Source organism: Eriocheir sinensis, chromosome 31 (genome assembly GCF_024679095.1).
Source record: "Eriocheir sinensis breed Jianghai 21 chromosome 31, ASM2467909v1, whole genome shotgun sequence".
Taxonomy (NCBI): Eukaryota; Metazoa; Arthropoda; class Malacostraca; order Decapoda; family Varunidae; genus Eriocheir; species Eriocheir sinensis.
Window position 1 is genome coordinate 879,258 of NC_066539.1, and position 24,744 is coordinate 904,001.

At 43.5% G+C, this 24,744-nt stretch overlaps 1 protein-coding gene across 5 annotated transcripts in view; it reads left to right on the top strand.

Moving 5' to 3' along the window:
• LOC127005780 (F-box only protein 9-like) overlaps positions 1 to 24,744 on the top strand; it is a 172,449-nt gene that overhangs the window by 78,665 nt on the left and 69,040 nt on the right. For all 5 annotated transcript variants that reach the window (XM_050874876.1, XM_050874877.1, XM_050874875.1 and 2 more), the window contains one exon: positions 18,951 to 19,090. In XM_050874876.1, the coding sequence (XP_050730833.1) occupies positions 18,951 to 19,090 (140 nt within the window). The remainder of the gene's footprint in view (positions 1 to 18,950; positions 19,091 to 24,744) is intronic.

Genomic DNA, 24,744 nt, shown 5'->3' on the forward strand with positions numbered 1-24,744 from the left:
GTCTCACGATGATATGAACCCCTTCAGTACCAGGTGTGTATTTGCCTAGTCGTGGTATAAGGGAGAGGAGCTACGCTTGTACTGTCTCATCTCTTTATCTACCTTAATCCAACTTGGCCTTAAAAAATGAATCGTCTTTGCGTGGACCACTTCTTATTCCAGCCATTCCAGGCCTCCACCACACTGTGTGGAAACCTGTTCTACTTTATGTCTCTTCTACAGCCTTCCTTTTTCATCTTCCTTCCATGACCTCTTGATTTTCATGTATCCCACATTATTAGATCTTCTTTGTCCACTTTTTCCATCCCATTCAGCACCCTATATACCACAATCAGATCTCTTCTCTCCCTCCTCTGCTCCTGTGTCGGTCGGTTCAGCTGCTTCAATCTCTCTTTGTATGTTAAATCACATAGTCCTGGAACCAGTTTTGTTGCTGCCCTCTGAATTCTTTCTGCTCTCCTTATAATTGACTTTTTACTCAGCGGCCATACAATTTTTTGTTTTGTGATACGTGCGTGTCACAGCTTGATGTGCCCACCAGTCATCGGGTGCACCCCACGTGACACGCTCGTGTCATTTTTAATATGTTGGTATTAAGGGCTCACAAGGACTCGGTTTTTGGTTTATTTGCTATAGTAAGGTGGCAGTTCTGTCTGTACAGTAATCCCTCGCCATATTGCGGTTCACTTATCGCGGATTTTTAAATTGTATCGTATCACAGATTTTTTGCTGTACTGCGGGATTTTGCGGTAAAATAAGTATTTTCTAGCCTAAAAAATAAAAACGATATAAATCAACGTAAGTAGGAACACACTTAAATAAGCACCTAAGCCGTGGGACCGGATGGAGTTTCAGGTTTTATACTTAAAGAGTGCAGAAATGAGTTAGTCAGCCCGATATATGACATCATTAGGTGCTCAATAAAAACTGGCACAGTGCCGAGGGAGTGGAAGAGGGCAGAAGTGGTACCTATATACAAAAGTGGAAAAAAGGAAGAACCCCTAAATTACAGACCGGTGTCTCTGACCAGTGTAGTATGTAAAATATGTGAGAAAGTAATAAAAGAACAATAGATGAGATTTCTAGAAGAACATAATCTAATCACAAACAATCAATATGGGTTTAGGAAAGGCCGCTCATGTGTGACAAACTTTTTGAGCTTTTACTCAAGAGTGACGGACAAATTACAGGAAAGAGACGGATGGGTGGATTGCATTTACCTAGACTTAATGAAGGCATTTGACAAACTTCCACATTCAAGACTGCTGTGGAAACTAGAAAATAAAGGAGGAGTGAGAGGGAAAACGAAGTGCTGGATGGAAAGCTACTTAAGAGGAAGAGAGATGAGAACCGTGGTTTAGGACACTAGATCGGAATGGAGAACGGTGGAAAGTGGAGTGCCCCAGGGGTCGGTTTTAGCACCAGTACTCTTCCTGGTCTATATTAACGATATGCCAGAGGGAATAAACAGCTACATGAGCCTGTTCGCAGATGATGCTAAACTGCAAAGACATATAAGAAACAGTGAAGACTGCAAGGAGCTGCAAGAAGACCTAAGCAAGATTTGGAAATGGAGTCAGAAATGGGAGATGAAATTCAACATGAAGAAATGTCATGTTATGGAAATGGGAAAAAGTGTAAAGACCAAAATGGACATATAAAATGGGAGATGGTGAAATATTAAAGAAAGTAAATGAAGAGAGAGACCTGGGAGTAATAATGCAAGATTATATGCAACCTGAAAGTCATATGTCCTTTCCCATTTGCATGACCATTCGCTTATTCTAGTGAGATCTTGGCTCAGGGCTACACAGTCTTCTTCATTAGCCACCCTCCTCATTATTTTAGCATCATCAGCAAACATATTCATATAGTTTGTCACCCCTTCTGTCATGTCATTAATATAAGTTACAAACATAATCGGAGCCAGCACCGATCCTTGGGGGACTCCACTCGTCACTTCCATCCAGCTTGATTTATTATTCCTGATTACTGTTCTCATTTCTCTCTTTGTCAAAAAGTCCATAATCCAATCCAATATTGAACCACCCAGACCTCCAACATGATTAAATTTCCGTATTAATCGCTTGTGTGGTACTTTATCAAATGCCTTCTTTAAGTCCAGGTACACACAATCTGCCCAACCATCCCTCTCCTGTATTATATCAATTACTCTTGAATAGAAGCTGATCAGATTAGTTACACAAGAACGTCCTCCTCTGAATCTGAATTGGCTATTTGTTAATATACTGTTTTCTTCTAAATACTCCACCTATGTTTTTTTATAATTTTCTCACACATCTTTGCTACTACACTTGTTAATGACAATGGCCTATAGTTCAACGGGTCTTCCTTACTTTCTCCTTTATGTATTTGGACGATGTTAGCCCTCTTCCAGTCTCTCGGTACCTTCCCTTGTGGTAGTGAGACATTAATCAAGTTGCTCAACTTTTCAGCTATTTGCTGGTTACACTCTTTTAGCACCCAATTTGATATACCATCCGGTCCTGCTGATTTCCTCGCATCCAATTCTTCCAATAATTTTCTAACTTCATCTGCTGATGTTTGTATTCTCTCCAGACCCACTCTATTCACGGCACTGCATCTACACCTTCAAACTCACTCTCCCTTGTGAACACTGTTTGGAAACAATTATTCATCACTTCTACTATTTCACTTACATATAGTATCAAAAGTTTCACCATTAACTTTAACTTTCTGAATCTCATCTCTATTTTTCAGCTTTCCATTTATGAACTTATAAAACAGTTTTGGCTGGTCTTTGCACTTATCTACAATATTTTTCTCAAAATTTCTTTTTTCTTCTCCTTGTTTTGACATAAGCATTCCTCTTCCTTTTGTACTCATTCCATAGATCCATCCTCCTATTTTTTCTCCATTTGTTCCATGCCTTCTCCTTTTCCTGCTTGGCGTCTACACACTTTCTATTGTACCACTCTTCTCTTGATTTCTGGCCTTCTTTCATCCTTGGTACCCACTTTTCCACTTCTTCGTTGTAAATCCGTAGAAAGATAGCCCATTTTTCCTCCACATTTTCAGCCTCAAAAAAAGTATCCCATTGTGCTTCTTCAAAATGTTTCCCAAGTTCAAAATTTGCTTTATTAAAGTTGAACCATTCTTTCCTGTAGTCCTCATTCCTGATTATTTTACCTCCTTCTCGTAATATGTACTCGATAAGTACGTGATCGCTCTTCCCTATAGGGCTCTTATAGTTCATCTCCTCTATGGTATCTGGCTCCCTGGTGATTATCAAGTCCAATCTAGATGGCTCGTCTTCTCCTCTGAATCTTGTATTTTCCTCCACCCACTGTGTGAGGACGTTATCTACAACCAATTCCAAAACCTTGTTCCCCCATGAAGCTTCACTTCCTTCCATTGACCAGTTTTCCCATGACACTTCCGTACAGTTAAAATCTCCCATTATCAGAATCTTATCTTTCTCCTCCAGCAATCTCCTTAGGCATTGTATCTTCCAGCTTCTTCTTGTACAATTCTTCCATCCATGAGCTGGTTTTTGGAGGGACATACACCACTACGATATTTCTGCATCCTCCCCCTTTGCAGTCTTACTCCCACACTCAAGACCTCTGCTTCCCCTTCGCCATAGGTGACACCCTCCACTGTCCATTCTTTTTTCAACGATAGCATCACTCCTCCTCCTTGTTTATTTTCTCTATTTCTCATCCATACATTATATTTACCATCCCCTATGTTAAATGCATCTGTACTACCAGACAATTTGGTTTCCGTAACCCCCAAAACATCTGTTTTTTCCTTACTCAGGTAATCTCCTATTTCTAACATTGACGATATTAACCCGTTCACATACTGTATGCCACCTTCAAGCTGTCACCTCTTCCCTTCTGTACCACTTCCTTAGGTCCATGTCTATCACTCCAGAAAACTTCCTTTTTTCCTCTTCTGATCTTCCTTCATTCTTTTCATTGGCTTGAGTCTTCAATTCTCTTATCGTGTTCCTCTCCTCCACACTTCTGTCCTTTCTTACCCAGACTTTTTTGTAGGTCTCTGTTCTTGCTAACTTCCATGACTTTCCCACCACTTCTTCTGCAGCCAATGCATTCAAGCCAAGGGCACAATGCATTCAAGCTAGAAATCGAGCTAATAGGGTACTGGGATTTATTTCAAGGAGCGTAAGCAACAGAAGCCCCGAAGTCTTCCTCAAACTATATTTAGCATTAGTTAGACCTCATCTTGACTATGCGGTTCAGTTCTGGTCACCCTACTATAGAATGGATATCAAAATGTTAGAATCGGTGCAGAGGAGGATGACTAAGATGATTCAGGGGTTGAGAAACTTGCCATACGAGGAAAGACTCAAACAGTTAAACTTGCATTCTCTAGAAAGGCGAAGGGTGCGTGGAGACATGATCGAGGTTTATAAATGGATGAAGGGCTTTAATAAGGGAGACATTCATAAGGTTTTGTTGGTAAGAGAACCGGGTAGGACACAAAGTAACGGGTTTAAACTGGATAAATTCAGATTCAACAGGGACATAGGCAAAAATTGGTTTACTAACAGGGTGGTGGATGAGTGGAATAGGCTTAGCAGTCATGTGGTGAGTGCCAATACAATTGTCACATTCAAAAATAGACTAGATAAATTCATGGACAGCGATATTAGGTGGGGTTAGATACACGGGAGCTTAGGGTCAAAGGAGCTGCCTCGTACAGGCCTACCGGCCTCTTGCAGACTCCTGCGTTCTTATGTTCTTATGTTCTTACTTGAGACCTAAATCTAATTTTTACTGGTCGTTGGGCTCCTTCATACTTTCCAAGCCTGAATACTTCTTTGAACTCTCCTACCAGCTCATGACCTTCTTCCTGAATTGCTTCAATTATTTGCTCCACTGCCTTCCTTTCCTTCTTTTTCCTTGTATGTTTGATCGGCATGTGCTCTTCATTAATGCCCACCACTATTACAGACTTCTTTTTTTTCAACTGTGTCCCTCACTATTTCTGTTTTTTCTTTTATGTGTGTGTGTGTGTGTGTGTGTGTGTGTGTATTTACCTACAGTACCCTCCCAAGTTTCGTGCTAGCCGAGTTTTGCGACCCTCGTGTTTCGCGCTCAGTCCTAAATTCTTACCATCCCGACTTTCACGCATTATCGCCCCGAGTTTTGCGTTGTTTTGACGTGTACGGATCACATCTACCTACCGTCGGCATCATGTGCAATTCCTCAAGGCGGTGTCACACTGGCCGTTTTCCTCCATCCGATGGGGCTACTGGCAACCGCGGTTGCTCGTGCGCCCAACCGGGAGCGAATTGTCGGTCGCCCCTATCGCCAACGCAGTTGGAGGAAAAAGGCCCAGTGTGACATCAGCAGCTTAAAGGCGTGGTCACACAAGTTAGTTTCTTGGGAATTTCTCACTGAATCACCGAAATTATCTTCTGACAATTTTTGTGCCTCGAATTGATCCTCTAGTTTGGTCACACAGAGGACTGTTGCATTCTGGGATATATCAGCTGAGAAGCAAAACAAACAATGGATCCAGACGTTTGCTTTGTGGTGTTTGCTGAAGAAAAAGAAAAAAAATGGAAAGAAAGCATTTGTTGGTCCATGAGTAGTTAGCTAAGAGACAAAGGGAGAGTGTGTTACAGCTACTGTTAATTAAATGCCACGAGAGCTTAGCAATGAGGACCCAGGCATGATGAGGCAGTGGCTACGCTTGGACAAGACTCAAGTCCAAGACCTGCTCAACCTGGTTACTCCAAGCTTATCTAGGTTCATGGAACTCATTGTGGAACTGGAATAAACATGTAATGGCTACTAACCCGATCAGCTGATATGACCTTCTTCTTCTTGTGACCACAACTTACCGACCTCATGAGAAAATAACCAACACGCTGGTGACTGAGTTTCTGACTAGAATTTCAATGAGCTTCCCGTGAAATGCAGCTGACTTTAAATCTCTGTACAAAATTCCCGATCAACTAGCGAGATTCACAGAGATGTGCGTTAATGGCCCACAGTAAAAGCTACGAACTTATGTTTCAGCTATCAATGTTGACTTAAGATTCACAAAGCTTTCATTTCGTCATAGTTAGAGGCCGCTCAGTGGAAGAGCGCCGTCGATGATGATATCAGACTCGGTCAATCACAAGCGTGTATGCTGAACTGTCAACCAGTTGTAAGGCAGCCAGCCGCCTTCAGCTGCGGCTTCAAAACGACCCATTCTCTCTTCACATTTTCTTCCTTTTAACATGGTACGTATTTTGAGATAACAAGGGAGTACAGTGGGAAAATAAAGTCAGCTTCTCCAAGGGCCAGAACCAATAAGCACTTTTTCAGTGTTTTCAATATCCCGAGTTTCGCGATCCACGAGTTTAGCGCTATACCTGCGGAAAGAACCATGCGGGAAACTCTGGAGGGTACTGTATTTGTATTTACCTATTTGTAGTCTACCGGGCCCAAGCTAAGCTCTAATAGTCCCATTTCCATATCTACATTCATCCAGCCTTTCCTTCATTTGATGGACACTGTTCGCCTCCACCACCTCTTCCCGCAAGCTGTTCCATGTGTTAACACTTCTATGTGGAAAACTACTTTATTAAGTCACTCAGACAGGTTCCTTTATTAAGTTTCTTTCCATGTCCTCTCAGCCCCTGCATTCTCACAGTTGAGAAGAGATCATCTCTATCCACCTCATCAAATTTATTTACCAACTTATACAGTGTGATCAGATCTCCTCTCCCTCTTCTGTGTTCCAGTGTCGTCAAGTCCATCTCCTTCAATCTGTCTTCATATGTCATATTCAAGAGTTCTGGGACCATTTTAAGTTGCAGTTCTCTGTATCCTTTCCAACTTTCTGATATCCTTATTTTTGTGAGGCGACCACACAACTGCAGCATAGTGTGTGTGTGTGTGTGTATTTACCTAGTTGTATTTGCCTACTGTATTTTGTGGCATATAACACACTCCGGCGTATACCACGCACCCTAAACTTTAAGACAACAATTTTGGAAAAAAATATTCAGTGCTTAAAATGCTCAAACGGTGCTTGGCTTTTCCCTGGTTCTCTCCTACATACTTCCTTTCTTTCTTCTCCCTCTCCGTCCCCATATTTTTCTCCTTCCTTTTCATTTCTTTCCTCTTTTCCTTTCCCCTCCTTCCCAGTTTTCTCTTTTAATCTCTTTCCCTCTCACTCACACCTTTTTTCTCTCCCTCTTTCCTCACCTTTACCTGACCCTATCTCTCTCTCTCTCTCTCTCTCTCTCTCTCTCTCTCTCTCTCTCTCTCTCTCTCTCTCTCTCTCTCTCTCTCTCTCTCTCTCTCTCTCTCTCTCTCTCTCTCTCTCTCTCTCTCTCTCCAATAGTTTAGTCAGACCCCACTTGGAATATGCGGTACAGTTTTGGTCTCCTCACCATGCAAATGACATTGCTAAATTAGAAGGTGTTCAGCGTCGGGCAACAAAAATGATCCCTTCCTTGTGCAACAAATCCTATGAAGAAAGGCTTTCCATCCTTAACATGTTCTCTCTTGAGAAACGTCGCCTCCGAGGAAAACTGATCGAATGTTTTAAAATACTTAATGGTTTCACGAATGTAGACAGAACAACATTGTTTATGATCGATGACACTTTGTGTACGAGGAACAATGACGTAAAACTCAAATGTAGACAAGTAAATTCAGACTGCACCAAATTTTTCTTCACTAACATTGTAGTGCGAGAATGGAATAAGCTCCCACCAACAGTGGTCCTGTGTAACACGATTGACTCCTTCAAAAACAAGCTCAACCGTCACATCCTTCAACTTAATATCAACTAGAGTCGAAATGCAACGTTTTGGAGCCTTCTGATTAATGTAGAATCACTTAGGTTTCAGGACAGACCACCTAGTCTGGACCTTGAGGTCTGTGTGGTCTGATTTTCTATGTAAATCTTTGTAAACTTTGTAAAACTCTTTGACTATTTGAACTCTAAAGTGGAGCGCATCTTGACTCACTCTCCCTTCGCTGAAGTCTCCATCTTGGGAGATTTCAATGTTCACCACCAGCTTTGGCTTTCATCCTCTTTCACTGACCAGCCTGGTGAACAAGCCTACAACTTTGCTCTCCTCAACGACCTAGAGCAGTTGGTCCAGCACCCTACTTGTATTCCCGACCGTCTTGGAGACAGGCCCAACATTCTAGACCTCTTCCTTACCTTTAATCCTTCTGCTTACTCTGTCAAACTGTTCTCTCCATTGGGCTCCTCCGATCATAACCTTATTTCTGTATCCTGTCCTATTGCTCCTGTACATCCTCTGGACCCACCGAAGAGGCGATGCTTCTGGCATTTTGCTTCAGCTCGGTGGGACGACCTGAGGATGTACTTTCCATTCCGTGAAATGATTACTGCTTCCAGGAGAGAGACCCCTCTGTGTGTGCTCAGCGCATCACAGAGGTGATTGTCTCTGGAATGGAGGCATACATTCCACGTACTTTCTCTACTCCTCATGCTAAAAAGCCTTGGTTTAATCACGCTTGTTCTCGTGCTATTAAAGATAGAGAGGCAGCTCACAAAAGGTTCCAGAGCCTTCGAACTCCCGCTAACTATGACCTTTACATTTCAGCCCGGGATCGTGCCAAATCTATTCTCCGACTTACCAAAACTTCTTTTATAAATAGAAAATGTCAACACCTTGCTTCTTCTAATTCTTCCCGTGACTTCTGGCATCTAGCCAAAAATATCTCCTCCAATTTCACTTCTTCCTCTTTCCCTCCTCTCCTTAACCCTGATGGCAGCACTGCCGTCTCATCTGTCTCTAAGGCTGAACTCTTCGCTCAAACTTTCTGTAAGAACTCCACCCTGGACGATTCTGGGCATATTCCTCCTACTCATCCCCCCTCTGACTCCTTTATGCCTGTTATTAAGATTCTTCCTAATGATGTTTTCCATGCCCTCTATGGCCTCAACTCGCAGAAGGCTTATGGACCTGATGGAGTGCCTCCTATTGTCGTTAAAAACTGTGCTTCTGTGCTGACACCCTGCCTGGTCAAACTCTTTCGTCTCTGCCTATCAACATCTACCTTTCCTTCCTGCTGGAAGTATGCCTTTGTACAGCCTGTGCCTAAGAAGGGTGACCGCTCCAATCCCTCAAACTACCGCCCTATAGCTTTACTTTCATGTCTATGTAAAGCTTTTGAATGAATCCTTAACCGGAAGATTCAAAAGCACCTTTCCACTTCTAATCTTCTATCTGATCGCCAGTATGGGTTCCGCAAGGGGCGTTCTACTGGCGATCTTCTTGCTCTCTTAACTGACTCTTGGTCATCCTCTCTTAGTAGTTTCGGTGAAACTTTCTCTGTTGCGTTAGACATATCGAAAGCCTTCGATAGAGTCTGGCACCAGTCTTTACTTTCTAAACTGCCCTCTTTCGGATTCTCTCCCTCTCTCTGTTCCTTTATCTCCAGTTTCCTTTCTGGCCGTTCTATCTCTGCGGTGGTAGACGGTCACTGCTCATCCCCTAAATCTATCAACAGTGGCGTTCCACAGGGCTCTGTCCTATCACCCACTCTCTTCCTGTTATTCATCAATGATCTTTCCATAACAAACTGTCCTGTCCACTCGCACGCCGACGACTCCACTCTGCATTATTCAACTTCTTTCAGTAGAAGACCAACACATCAGAAAGTGCACGACTCCAGACTGGAGGCTGCAGAACGCTTAACCGCAAACCTTGCTATCATTTCCGATTAGGTCAGAAGAAACCTGGTGTCTTTCAACGCCTCAAACACTCAATTCCTGCACCTATCAACTCTACACAATCTTCCAAACACCTATCCCCTATTCTTCGAAAACACTCATCTGTCACCTTCTTCTACACTAACCATCCTAGGTTTATCCTTAACTCAAACTTCTAACTGGAAACTTCACATCTCCATTCTCACTAATTCAGCTTCCTTGTCGAGGTTGGGCGTTCTGTATCGTCTCCACCAGTTATTCTCCCCACGCAGTTGCTATCCATATACAGGGGCCTTGTCCGCCCTCGTATGGAGTATGCATCTCACGTGTGGGGGGGCTCCACCCACACAGCTCTTCTGGACAGAGTGGAGTCTAAGGCTCTTCGTCTCATCAGCTCTCCTCCTCCTACTTATAGTCTTCTACCTCTTAAATTCTGCCGCGATGTTGCCTCTTTTTCTATCTTCTATCGATATTTCCACGCTGACTGCTCTTCTGAACTTGCTAACTGCATGTCTCCCCCCCTCCCGCAGCCCCGCTGCACACGACTTTCTACTCATTCTCATCCCTATACTGTCCAAACCCCTTATGCAAGAGTTAACCAGCATCTTCACTCTTTCATCCCTCATGCTGGTAAACTCTGGAACACTCTTCCTTCATCTGTTTTTCCTCCTGCCTATGACTCGAACTCTTTCAAGAGGAGGGTATCAGGACACCTCTCCTATTGAATTTGACCTTGCCTTTGGCCACCTCTTCTGGTTCTTTTATGGGAGCAGCGATTAGCGGGCTTTTTTTTATTACTGTTTTCTTTTTTTGTGTGCCCTTGAGCTGCCTCCTTTGTTGTAAAAAAAAAAAAAATCTCTCTCTCTCTCTCTCTCTCTCTCTCTCTCTCTCTCTCTCTCCTCCTCAACGACGCAGTACGTGACACCCGATCAAAAAACGACCCTCAGCCTCAGTCAGTCCCTCCACCCCGCCTGTGTAAATAGACGCCATGTATCGCTACAAACCCGTAACCGTGATCCCGCAAGTACCACCACCTCTATTACCAAGCCTCTAGATAACTTAAAAATCCTTAGTGTCAATGCACATAGCCTAAGAAACAAATTTGATGAACTTAGATGTTTTGCTCTAACAGAAAATTTTGACGTAATTGCTATAACCGAAACATTTATCGACACCACAAATATTGATTTAAGTTCCGAATACAATATAGATGGCTACAGACTCTTCAACAAAGATCGTGTAAACCGTAGAGGCGGTGGCGTCGCCCTTTTTGTCAAAAGCTATTTGCAACCCACTGACAAAACACCAAGAGACTGTAACGTTGAACATTTGTAAGTGCGAGTAAACATTGCAAAAGTCAGTTTAAATATATCTGTCACCTGCAGGCCTCCCGGGCAATCACTCGATGACGACCTTGAAATGTACAGTAATCCCTCGTTTATCGCGGGGGTTAGGTTCCAGAGCCCCCCGCGATAAGCGAAAATCCGTAGTAGCGACCTTATATTTATTTTATTATTTACATAATTTATATATTATATTTTATATATATTATATATATAAGCACGCATATCTCTGTGAATCTCGCCTCAGCCCATGTGAACAAGGTCACCCAACCACTAGTTTCTCGACAGATTCAAAGTCGGCTACATTTTACGGGAAACTCATCGAAATTCTAGTCAGAAACTCAGTCACCAACATGTCGGTTACTCGTGTGGTCGGTTCGGTAAGTTGTGGTCGCAAGAAAAAGAAGAGCATGTCGGCTGTTCGGTTCAGTAGTTCTCCACGTGTTTATTCCAGTACCGCAAAGAGTTCCACGAAACTAGATAAGCTTGGAGTAATCATTTTGAGCAAGTTTAGGACTTGAGTCTTGTTCAAGTGTAGTCATTACCTCATCCTGTCTGGGTCCTCACTGCCAACTTCTCGAGCATTTAATGGTAGCAAGCTGTAACACATTCTCCATTTGTCTCCGAGCTAACCACTGACGAACCAACAAATGCTACGGTCACTGAGCCAATCAGCGCCCAGGATACAGAACCCAGTGCTCTGGTTGGTCGCCTCCCATCCATTAGCCAATAGTGTGCCATGTACGATCACACGTGGGCAAACCAGCTCAAGCAGAAGCGGCCGTAGCTGTGTTTTACATACGTGTGAGTCTTTGTCTACTCATCTGCTGTGCGCTACATATTTTATTTCAATTTAATATTCTTTTAATATTAATACTTTCTTAATTTTTTTTATATTGTTTACAATTTTTTTAGGCTAGAAAATGCTTCTTTTACTGCAAAATAAGTAAAATAATAAATATATTAAAATACCTCTATATCGCAAAATTCTGCGATATAGCGAAAAATCTGCCATACGAAACTAAACATTTACAATTTTAAAATCCGCAATACAGTGAGACTGCGATAAGTGAACCACGATATGGCGAGGGATTACTGTACAGCGTTTTAAGGCAGTCACTTAATAACAACGACTCACTGATATTAGGAGACTTTAACCTCCCCCATATCGACTGGGCGACACTGTCAGGTACAGAAGGCAAGTCACATAGAATGATCGAATTTCTAGAAGAAAATTATCCAAGACAAATGGTTTCTGAACCAACTTGACAAAATAACATACTCGACCTTGTTATAACAACCCAGGATAACCTAGTCAGTAATGTCACGGTAGGAGAACACCTCGGTTCTTGCGATCATAAATTAGTGCGCGTTGACATTAGAGCTCAAACATCAGTGACTGAAAATAAAGTAAAGGTGCCCAATTTCAAAAGAGCTAACTTCGTAGAAATCCGACAAAAACTAACAGAAGTACAACTATCAGATGACGGCAATGGAGAGGAAACCTGGCTAAGCTTTAAATCACTTACTCACTCAGCCAACAGACGTCCCCTTGTGCGAGAAGCGAATTAACACTAATAAAAGCCCACCTTGGTTTAATAGCGAAATTAAACACTCAGTCAAGGAGAGAAAATTGTTTTACAGGTAAAAGAAAGAACAAAGCACGCCTGAAAACATTAGACTTTATAACGATGCCAGGCGACGAGTAAAAAGATTAGTATGTCAGGCAAAGCGTAGATATGAAGAAAATATTGCAGCCAACTGTAAAAATAATCCAAAATCTTTCTTCAGTTACATAAACAACAGAAAGGCGATCAGAAGTGGAATTGGACCTATAACAAACAGCGACGGTGCACTAGTGACTGACAGCCAACACATTGCAAACCTCTCAAACAGTTACTTTTCCTCGGTATTTAATACTAACAGTCTTCCTCCCACTACCACCAGCACCAGTACTAATGTAGATCTCGAGCATGCATTGCCTAATTTTGAAATAACAACCGATGAAGTCCTTAAAGCTCTCCATTCACTTAAAACAAATAAAAGTCCCAGACCCGATAAAGTATATCCCATACTGCTTAAAGAAACAAAGAGCGAAATACAGTCGTCCCTCAAATAGTACGGTTTCCAATAGTACGGTTTCGGTTTTATACGGATTGTCATGGAAGAATTTTTTTAGGATTTTTAAATTTCCCGCTAGTCGCACTAAGTAGCCATGGCGTGAGTGGCAACACTGTTCTACCAAAACACCTGCTGAAAGCACCCCAAAGCTTTTGAGAGAGGTGTTCACCTTGCAGAAGAATTCAGATGTAGGAGAAGTTACGTTTTGGGATGAGTTACGTTGCGGTAGGGAGAGCATACCACGTGAATGAGAGCAGTGTTGGCTGTATCAATCTTAGTGTAAAAGAAATTCTTGCTGCAGTAACTGCCAGTGCTCCAAGAGTGCTGCAAGAGGGGAGATAAAGGCCGTCCTTTTACTAAGCCTCGTCATTGCTATGGTAACAGCGTCTCACTCGCAGCAAAATGGCGTACGCTGATCTTCCTGGTGACGTTACACATGCATTACTAGCTGTCTTGGCTGACGAACTCCTTACAACAGAAGATGAAAAGGAAGCTACAGTGGTTACGGTGGCACAGAGAGGTGAAATGCAATGGAAACGCTTATATGTGTTTGTTTGGGCCTCCATATTTGCTGATGACATCGCAGCACGAAGGCGCTCCACCTCTCAAAGCCGAGAGCCAACAGATGTGCCGAGTTGGCAACTCGTGCTGCCGCGTCACGCATTTGAGAGCACTTGTGACGTTCTGAAAGTCCCGATTCCCTCTCTCAAACGCAGCCCAGGAGTACACTAATTTTATACAGATTTTTTAATAGTACGGGAGTCCTGGGTCCCTAACCCCCGTACTATTTGAGGGACGACGTTAGTCTCCTCCCTCACAACCGTATTCAATATGTCCTTGCGACAAGGCATCATCCCTTCGGATTGGAAAAAGGCTAACGTGACACTGATTTTTAAGAAAGGAGACAAAAAAAATACCAGGTAATTACCGACCCATTAGTTTAACTTCAATTGCAGGTAAGCTACATGAAAGCATAATTAGAGACAAAATTGTGAGTTACCTCGAAAGCCACTCATTAATTGGGGATTCACAACATGGCTTCCGTAACAAAAGATCCTGCCTATCAAACCTATTGACCTTTTATAACGACCTCTTCTCAGTTTATGAGGTAACCAAATCATTGGACGTAGTCTATCTTGACTTCCAGAAAGCGTTTGATAAAGTCCCACATCATAAATTACTTTATAAATTAAAGCAAATAGGTATTGACTGCCAAGTAAACCAATGGATCGCGAATTGGTTGAGCAACAGACAACAAAGAGTGGTGATTGACGGATTTAACTCAGAGTGGGCGCCGGTCACTAGTGGCGTCCCTCAGGGCTCAGTTCTTGGCCCAGTGCTCTTCATTATTTACATCAACGACGTGGATGTTGGACTCAATAATCACATTAGTAAATTTGCAGACGACACAAAGATTGGTTACTTGGCTCTCACTAACAAAGACAGGCAAAGCCTCCAAGAGGATTTGCAGAAAATTTCAGCTTGGTCGGATAGATGGGAGATGCCCTTTAACGTAGGGTAGCGGGGGGCGGGTGGGTATGGCCCACATTCACACATTGCGTGATGGGACGACGCGGGTTCGAATCCCACCTACCACCCGGATTTCCTAGTCACCGAAAGTGGGAACTACTAACATGCTGTCACCCTGAAACCCACCCATCAACCCGGACTCTACCTGGGAAGCAGAAGCAGAGAAGCGAGTTCCGAGAGAGAGCAGCATGAGCCAATGCAGACCAGCCACTATAAACGCCGCGCGCCACCGCCCAGAGCGGGCCCCCAGGCCCTCAGGCCCCACCTGGAAGAAGCCTTGGCCTGGAAGAAGCCTTGGGCTCCCCAGGAAGCCCCAGCCTTGGGCCACCATCACCCCACCAAGAAACCTTGAAGAACCCATCTTCCCCCACAGGCCCCAGCCTCCTGCCGCCTTGGGCTGGCCTCAGCCTCAGGCCGCCTTGGGCCCCAAGCCAGGCCATCCATCCCCACCCCAAGGCGGGGCACCACCACCCCACCGCGGGCCAAGAAGCTGCCCCACACCATCAGGCCCCACCTAGAAGCCACAGGCCCATCAGGCCCCACTCCCCTTGAGCCGGGCAGGCCGCCCATCAGGCCCACAGCCTTGAAGCTTGCCATCGACCATCAGCCCCCACCAAAGAAGGGAAGGCCGACCATCAGGCCCAGGGAAGGAAAAGAAGACTTGGGCCGCCAATAACGTAAAAAAAAAAAAAAATAATAAAATAAGTGCCAGGTCCTTCAAGTTGGAACAAGAAATAAGAAATTTGATTACGAAATGCGTGGCGTTAAACTCACAAGTGTTCAATGCGTTAAGGACCTGGGGGTCAAAATCGCGTCAAACCTCAAATTCTCACATCAATGCATCGATGCAGCAAATAAAGCGAACAGAATGTTGGGCTTCTTTAAAAGAAACTTTTTATTCAAGAATAAAGATGTAATACTTCCGCTCTACAATAGTTTAGTCAGACCCCACTTGGAATATGCAGTACAGTTTTGGTCTCCTCACCATGCAAAGGACATTGCTAAATTAGAAGGTGTTCAGCGTCGGGCAACAAAAATGATCCCATCCTTGTGCAACAAATCCTATGAAGAAAGGCTTTCCACCCTTAACATGTTCTCTCTTGAGAAACGTCGCCTCCGAGGAAAACTGATCAATTTTTTTAAAATACTTAATGGTTTCACGAATGTAGACAGAGCAAAATTGTTTATGATCAGTGACACTCTGCGAACGAGGAACAATGACGTAAAACTCAAATGTAGACAAGTAAATTCAGACTGCACCAAATTTTTCTTCACCAACGTTGTAGTGCGAGAATGGAATAAGCTCCCACTGTCAGTGGTCCAGCGTAACACGATTGACTCCTTTAAAAACAAGCTCGACCGTCACTTCCTCGAACAAAATATTAACTAGAGTAGAAAAGCAACGTCTTGGACCCATCTGATTAGTGTAGATTCACTTAGGTTTAAGGACAGACCACCTATTCTGGACCATGGGGTCTGTGTGGTCTAATTTTCTATGTAATTCTTTGTAATTCTCTCTCTCTCTCTACCTGCCCCTCCCTCCTCTGTCAATGTCACTACCATAGCAGTCATCAGAGTCACTGTCACTTTGATTCGCCTGCGCTCTACTTCCGCCCGGAGCAGAGGAACTGCTTGATGCATCACAAGACATAACAGATGTATTCCGAACAAAATTGGAAAATGATCTGTGGCCTTCAGTAGGCCGTGCGCTGGAGACGAATGAGTGTGTACGGATGCCAGATGCCTCCACCATTCTTCTGAGTCAAGAACTGGCGGTATATTTGAAACGTAGGGAGCGTAGAGTGTAATGATTACACTCAACCCTCGATTTAACGGACCCCTATTTTACGGATTTCGGATTTAACGGACCACAAAATCTGAACAGACATAGATTTGTCCGCTGTGATGCCGGCTTTAGAAACGTCAAAACCCTAAACAGAAGGCCATCGGGCCGTGCCGTGAGGCCGCGCCACACAAACGAACGGCATCCCCATCGGGGCCCGCGTGTGTGTGGCTGTGTTTATTATGGGTTTGGGCTTCTCAATTTGCCAATTCCCATCCTCCACATGTTGCATGGGACCCCTTTCCTTTCTTCCATCTCTTCTTTTTGAAAATGAAGAAATGGAAGAAAAGAAAGAAGTCCGGATCATAAAAAAAAAATTGTTCCAGGCTAGAAGGGAGGCTGGGTAGATTTGTCCAGTGTAACACCGGCTTCAGAAACGTCAAAACAGTATTTTCAAGCAAGGGACTTTTTCAAGCAATGGACCACCCTTTCCCCCTTTTAATCCATTAAATTGAGGGTTGAGTGTATATATATGATCCCTGTATGGGTGGGGTGTGTGATAGTGCACTTATACATACGATCGCCGTAATCTAAGGGTTAAAAAATCTGTGATACAGTGAGACCGCGATAAGTGAACCGTGATATGGCGAGGGATCACTATATTTCCTTCTCAAGTCATTTGCTGGTTGTCCACATTCCCGGGGCTTGTATTTTGGCCAGCAAAAATCCAGGAAAAGAATTCGCCTCATAAACTGTGTCCTGCTCACTCGACGCCATCTTGCCCAGGTGGATCCGGGCGGGTCCAGTCGCAACAGTTGTTTACACTTCCATCGGCAACTTTTTTTCAATTTCTGTGTTCACTTATACCTTTGGGAAATGGGACCTACCCTACTGCCCTATCCCCAGGCCCTGACTGCATAAAAAATAGGTAAATGCGTTGAATTCCTGGTCCATAGGCAGAGCTGAGCGGCGAGATGTTTACGTCTTGGAGTCCCGGTGGTGTGTAGGCCTCTTCTTGCTGTGGCAGTGCGTTGCTGTCTGTTTCAGTGGCGGTGTCTACCATGTCCCTCTTCGGGCTTGGAGAGTGAGGTAAGACAGGAGCTGCTGCTTGGGAGACTGACTCGTGAGGAGCAAGGTGTCTGGTACTCCTTTAGACCAAGGGAGGAGCCTCCTCATTCAGGGGCTTCGTGGTGCAGTGGTTAGCACACTCGGCTCACAACCGAGAGAGCCTGGGTTCGATTCCCGGGCGGAGTGGAAAAATTTGGGTGGCTTTTTTGATACCCTACGCCCATGTCCACCCAGCAGTGAATGGGTACCAGGTATTAATTGGGGGTTGTGTCCCATCTCCTGGGATCTGCTCCCTTCTCCTATAATTCCTTCCCCTTCTGTCTCTCTCCGGCATATGACCACAGATGTTGCGCCGACTAAACGAAACTTTCCAACTTTTCCTCCTCAGTCTCTCGGGGCAGCCCTTGACCCAGGTGTGGTGTCTCCTGCCACAGTCCGGACATCATGCAGCCCTATTATGTCCGGTCCTCAGTGCCTTGATACACTGTGAGGAGGGATGCTTCCTGCTGCACATGCTGTAGTGAGCGCCAGTCCTGCAGTACTTCTGCACATAGCTGAAGGCCTGGCATTTGAAGCACCACAGGGGCTCCAGGGTGAACCTCCTGATGGAGAAGACACCATAAGTCAAGGGACTCGGGGAGGGGCCCACAGAAAGTCACCTTGACCTGACGTGTGGGCTCTGTGAAAGTGTCCCACGTTGTAAGTACACCTCCTTGCGAAGGTGATGCGCGGATCCTCCAGGACCGGCCGTAGGGACGCCCAGAGGGTATCGCAAGACGACACCCCTAGATCTGCCCTCAACCTCTTCCAGGGAGATGCCAACTGTGGTCCCTCTGCTTAGGCGAGCAAGAGAGAAAGCAGCTTCCTCGTCCAGGGATTTGATGTAAATCTCACCCCCGGCTTTCTCCTGCACCCGAACCCACAGGTCGGGGTGCTCCCTCTCCAGCCATCAGATGGTGTGGTATGTGCTGGTCTCGTCGTGCCGTAGAATCTCGTAAACTCTGTAGTCTGGGCCGGTGGTGGGGTCGACAAGGATACAGCCTTCCTCCTTTCCCTCGGGCAGGGAGAGGTGAAAGTACTTTCTTGGGCGAGAGCATGCCATGGTGAGTTCAGGGAGGAAGAGAAAGCTCTTTCCTCTACCACAGCTGAGGCTCCAATGCAATGAGTCAGAGATGAGCACAAGGGGCATATACAACTCTAGTGTATGCCCCAACTTTTCTTTTTTTTACAGTGGTTGGGAATTCCATTTTTTCATCTAAATTTTTCAATTTTGTTTTTATTTTTTAAACCATGGTTTACCAAAGTGGATGCCAAACCCTCAGAAAAGGAGAGGTAACTTATGTTGTGAATTCTTCCCTTTTTCCAGTAATCACTAAAGTTTACTTTAATTTACACAGATTACACAGGACAAGGGGAGAGGGACGATTCAGCTTCTGAAGATGAACTAGACCATGAGGAGATTCAGGACCTGGTTCTTAGGTTCCAGGCACTGGCATCCTCCTCCCAAGCAGTATGCATACCCCAGTTTGATCAGGAGGTATGCTTAATTTATCAATTAATCTAGAAAAGCTGTTTATTCCAGAGACTGAAGAACATCACTACAGATGACTCAGTTTGGATTAATGGACAGGAAAATCATTCTAGTAGAGTCCATATACTTAATATTGTAGTTTTAGAAGTATGGTGAGAAGAGGCAGTTGTACCATGTGTTTGTTGATTTGGAGAAGGCCTTTGACAAGGCAATAACAGGGGTCAGTAGATGAGTACTGCAGAGGCAGAAAGTCCTGAAAAGTTGGATCAACTTGGTGATGGCATTGTATGTATGTTTGTCATTGTATCAGGGTCCCGCTTTTTAAGTCTAGGGTTAAGGAACAAAGCACGTAAAATATATACTTACACCAATAAAACATTAAAAAAGAATGCAGAAAACAACACAAAAGTGAGCGAAAACAAGGCAACAACAGGTTATGGGGACATTGGAACAAAGCAAGCAGGTTAGGCATAAACACAACAAACGCACACACTCCACATCCAGCAAATCAACACATACTCCTCACTCTGGCCTTAACCCTATCTGATCCGACCTTTTCAAATTTTCGCGCTTGTAACACCTAGCATCGTACTCATTTATCTGAACAGTGATAATGCTCATGAACACTAAGTACTGGTACCGAATCAATAGTGTTAAACAATAATGAATAATGAGTAAAAGAGGCTTGTGGAAAGTAAAAAAAAATATTTGTGTGTTGCAAAATAATGAAGATTCATATGTTTCTTATTGATACCACATGTTAAGCGTGGGTATTTTCTGCATTTTTCTGTAGGACTTTTTCTTTTACACTTGATAATAAAAAAAAAAGTGTATTGTTTTGATAGAAGTGGCTCAGGGAGGGGGGGGGCCAGATTTGACCCCCCTTGGACCTTGTAGGGTTAAGCACTCAATAAACATCCCTAAGGATACACAAAACTGGGCAAGGAAACACCTACACATGATGCCTTGCTCATAACACAGAGTCTACACTGCACCCTGCCTGGTTCCTCACTCACTCTCACAAGCCATGCACTGCAGCTGCAACTCTCTTCTAGAGCTGCCTTCACATCACAACACAACCCAAGCCATAGAGACCGAGCCAAGTCACCCCTTCTATATATTCAGTGCTGGCGGTGGGGAATGGCACCAATGCTGGAAATGTGTGCTGTACTTGAGATATGGGGTTGAATATGATATTAAAGTGGCTATTCAGTAAAATTAACCTGGTAGCAGCGACAGGCCAAATTTGTGGCTTTACCATGTAGCAGTGACAGGCCAAATTTGTGCCATGATATAAACCCCCCAAAATAGATGATACATAATCTGATCACAAATGCTTTGATATATATATTATTAAATGGTTTGTGTGAGTTGTGATTTTTTCTCATGTCATTAAAAGACATGATCCCCGCTGCTACCGGGTTAATAATGAATTGGGTACCCTCAGTTCTATGCACTTGGGAAGAGAAGCAACTAGATTTTGTAGTTCTTCATGGTCAGTGCTGCTCCATATCTCTTGAATGGCATTTGGAGGCACAGAATGGAAGATGTGTCCTGGTCACGTAGACGACGTTTAACTCGCCCAGAGATTTTCGATAGGTTTAAGATCTGGCACGTGTCCTGGCCATGGTGTTAGCTGCTTCACATTACAAAATTCAAACCAGTTCACTACTAACTTTGCAGTGTGACATGGTGCCCCATCCTGCATGAAGACTTCAGCTTTACACTAATTCATACTGTCCAGGATAACTCCAAAGTGGTTGTACTGGTTCATTGTAGTGTTCGTGGGTAAAAACACTAGTTTACCAATGTCATGATAAGAAAAACAAGTCCAAACCATATAGTCCAGTCAAATTAGGTTATAATTATAATGACCAAACCCGGAAAAAATTGCAAAAGAAATGGTTTCACTTGCATGATATTCAGAAACGTCCCCAAAACACCAGAAAAAAATTTACGCCAAAGTATGCCTCAAAATTGCATCATTATTCAAATTAGGTTTCACTATTGAAGAAAACACATTTTTAGCTGTAACTTCCTTATTTTTCATCCAAATCAGTTCATTCAAGTTCCTAATTCCATGTTTTGAAGGTCAGTGAAGTTAGACAAGTGAGGATGTAGTATCAGCGAAGACTGTGCATAACTTTAACCTGGTAGCAGCTGGGATCATGTTTCTTAACCCGTACAGTGTTGCTTTATAGGAGTGAAACAGGTCATGTGGGGTTGGATTTTGGCCAAATAATATTATTGTCTTATAAAATTGAAAAAAAATAGCTGATTTGAACGATATAAATGCGATATATGTGTGTTCCCTGTAAGCTGTCGTTTTCTGTGAGTCCTTTCACGCGTGGCACCAATACTCCAGTGGTGGTGCGTAATGTAGAACAGTACTATGTAACTTCCGCTTCTTATTTATTATTTCCGACACACTGTGAATGCTTCTTCCATGACTATATATTGTTTAGTTTGAGTTTCTTGTAAAATATATCTGAGGATTGTTTGTCTAGCCTTTCTATAGTCATATCATAGTACCAAATTTATCAACAGACTATATTTTCTCTATGTGTATATAAGTAGCACAATATTATCCCTTCATTGCACAAGCATAACATGTTTTGTAACACCAACAACAAAAAAATTACACACAGCTGCCCAAATAACCCATTATACGAATTTTATGTTTTTTATGTTGGTACTCCTGCATACCACAGCCCGCCGCCAGCTGATCACATACCCCAAACATTTTCCCATTTACTACGTAGCTTCCGCGTCTTTGCATTTGCTGCCGACCAATTTGGTATTGCTCTGCTACTGTACAATTTACATAACATCCCAATTTTACAAGTATATCTAAGAGGTGTGTATTACCTCTGGACTGTAGCATATCCCATGAAAATCTGTATGGCTGGGAAACTGATGACTCAGGTTCCGAGCCAGGAATGAATACAAAGGAGAAACAGACAGCAACAACCCTGTTGGGCCCAACGAGGCTGCCTGTATAGCTAACACTGCACTGCACAGGACAACACGTGCTAACAGCGAGGTGTGTAGCGTGTCTGGCTATCATGACTCATTGCTGGGCCAACCCGCCAACCCGGCGCCTCACGCCCCAGGGCTGCCAACACAACCGACGATGACTGTACGCATGAACACAAAATATATTGAAATTGCTATTCAAGTTGGAATGATATAAAAATAGCTGATCTACTGAACAGTATTTTGAGTATATTGATAAGTAATTATGACACCACTGACATATTTTTATAAATATACCTATTTTTTCAATAAATCATTCGTGGTCATGGATACATTCTATGTAATAGACCACAGCAATACAATAAAAATGAGAGTGAGCTTTCAAAATCATATTTAGGCATAGAAAAGACATCTTGAACCATTTCTACAGGTTTAGGTGCCATGAAGTAAAAGAAAACGATGATCGTATATATACGTACTAAACACTTTCCCTCCCGAACGTATATATACGTACTAAACACTTTACGGGTTAATGGTGAGAAAAATTAGAAAAAAATCACCACTCACACAAACCATTTCATAATATATATCAAAGCATTTGTGATCAGTTTATGTATCATCTGTTTTGGGGGGTTTAGATCATGGCACAAATTTGGCGCGTCGCTGCCACACAGTAACGCCACAAATTTGGCCCGTTGCTGCTACTGGGTTAAGGAAAAGCTGGACAAATACAGATATGGAGACAGGACCACACAAGAATAAACCCAGGCCCTGTAAAACTACAACTAGGTAAATACAAAGTTAATGGCAATGCAATGGCATGATAAATGTGAAGTTAGCACGGTGTCAACTGTTCACACAGGGAAAATTAAAGTCTGGCAAAACAAACTTCAGAAAACACCATCCCATTCTGAAGCTGGATCTTGTCATTGACTACACGCAAAATATGCATCTTGTTGACAGATCTGACATGATGGTCAGTTTTATAGATTGTATGAGGAAAACAATCAGCTGGCACCACAAGCTCTTCCTTCATTTCATTGATATAAGTTTGTTGAATGCCTACAATTTCATGCTTGTATGGAGTGGGAAGAAACCATCATCGCTGAGGGAATTCTGCTACTTGGCTTCCTACCAGATGCTACAGAAGTACGGGGAACCCATCTCGTCACACCCTGGCCGCCACTCACCACATCAAGACATGCCTGACTGCTTGGCATGTTCTGGCTGGGTAGAGCGTCACTAGACTCACTACCTTCAGCCTCTTCCCGCCCTGCCGTCCACTGCCAGAACCAAAAGAACAAAAGCACAAAGGGACTGTCACATTTGTAAACACAAATCTCAGCGATCAAAGAAAAGAAAAATATCTTATCACTGCTGGGAGTGTAATGTAGCGCTGTGTCCAGGAGAATTTTTCATGCATTACTACACACTACGCACATACTGAGTACTTCAGAAATCATACACACACACACACACACACACACACACACACACGCCAGCTACTGGCCTGTGTGGACGTGGTGCACGGAGCTCCGGGAGTTTTTAACTTTTTAGCTTTTAGCTTTTTAGTTTTCTTTTAACTTTTAGACTTTTAACGTTTTTATCTATTTTACCCTGCTGGCGCTGGGAGGACACAGGAGGACGGAGCCCCGAAGGGTTATTTTAATTATTTTAACTTTTTGACTTCTTGACTTTTAACGTTTTAGCTTTTAATTGTTTGCCTATTTTACCTTTAACCTGTGACATACGGGGGAGGGCATTACTGGCGCTGTCCCCAGAAAGAGGTTGGGAGGAGGGGAAAGTGATATATTAGTGGATACGGGATTATAAACTTTGAGAACCGTACCGAGCCTGAGATGGATCTGTTTACGCCTCCATCACATAAGCAAGAACTGGCGGCTGATTTCTCTGGATTCGAGGAAAACAGTGAGTTGCAAAATAGACTATTGCAGAGAAGGGTGAAAGGGTTGGAGAGTGATTTTGAAGTGGTGATAAAGATAGTGAGTGAGTTGAGAGGGGAGAGAGAGGACGACAAGAGACGGATAAATGATTTAGAAGCAGAAGTGAAGGAACTCAACATTCAGCTGATAAAATGCTCCGAGGGGATAAAGGAAAACGTGGATTCGGTGGAAAAGATGAATAAGGAGCGGAATAAGTGGGAGGAGAAGCGAAGGGATGAAAAAGTGGAAGTGGAGCAAAGAGTTAAGAATTTGGAACAGAAAATTGATAACGGTGGAGAGATGGTGCAGAGTGGGAATGTACAGAGCTTTAAGGAGAATGTGGAGGAGCAGTTGGAGGAGAGGATGGCTGAGAAGGTGGTGAAAGTAATCAAAGAAAACGAGGCACTGGTAAGAGGCACGGTGGAGAAAAAGAAGAGCGTCATTGTGCTCAGTGTCAAGGAGAAGACCCCAAACAAATCTGTGAGGGAAAACAACTTGAAAGATACAGCGAGGAAGATCGTACAGAGGGTACAAGAAGAGGGAAGAGACCTGGTGAAAGAAATAGATGACTGTCATAGGATTGGCAAATACAATGGAGAAAAAGATAGACCAATTAGGATTCGATTCAAGGCACAGAGCGAAGCAGAAGAGGCCCTGGCAGGAGCTTGGAAGCTAGCGGGAGAAGACACCAAAATGATGTGGCTGAGGAAAGATCTGAATGAACAAGAAAGAGACAAGTTG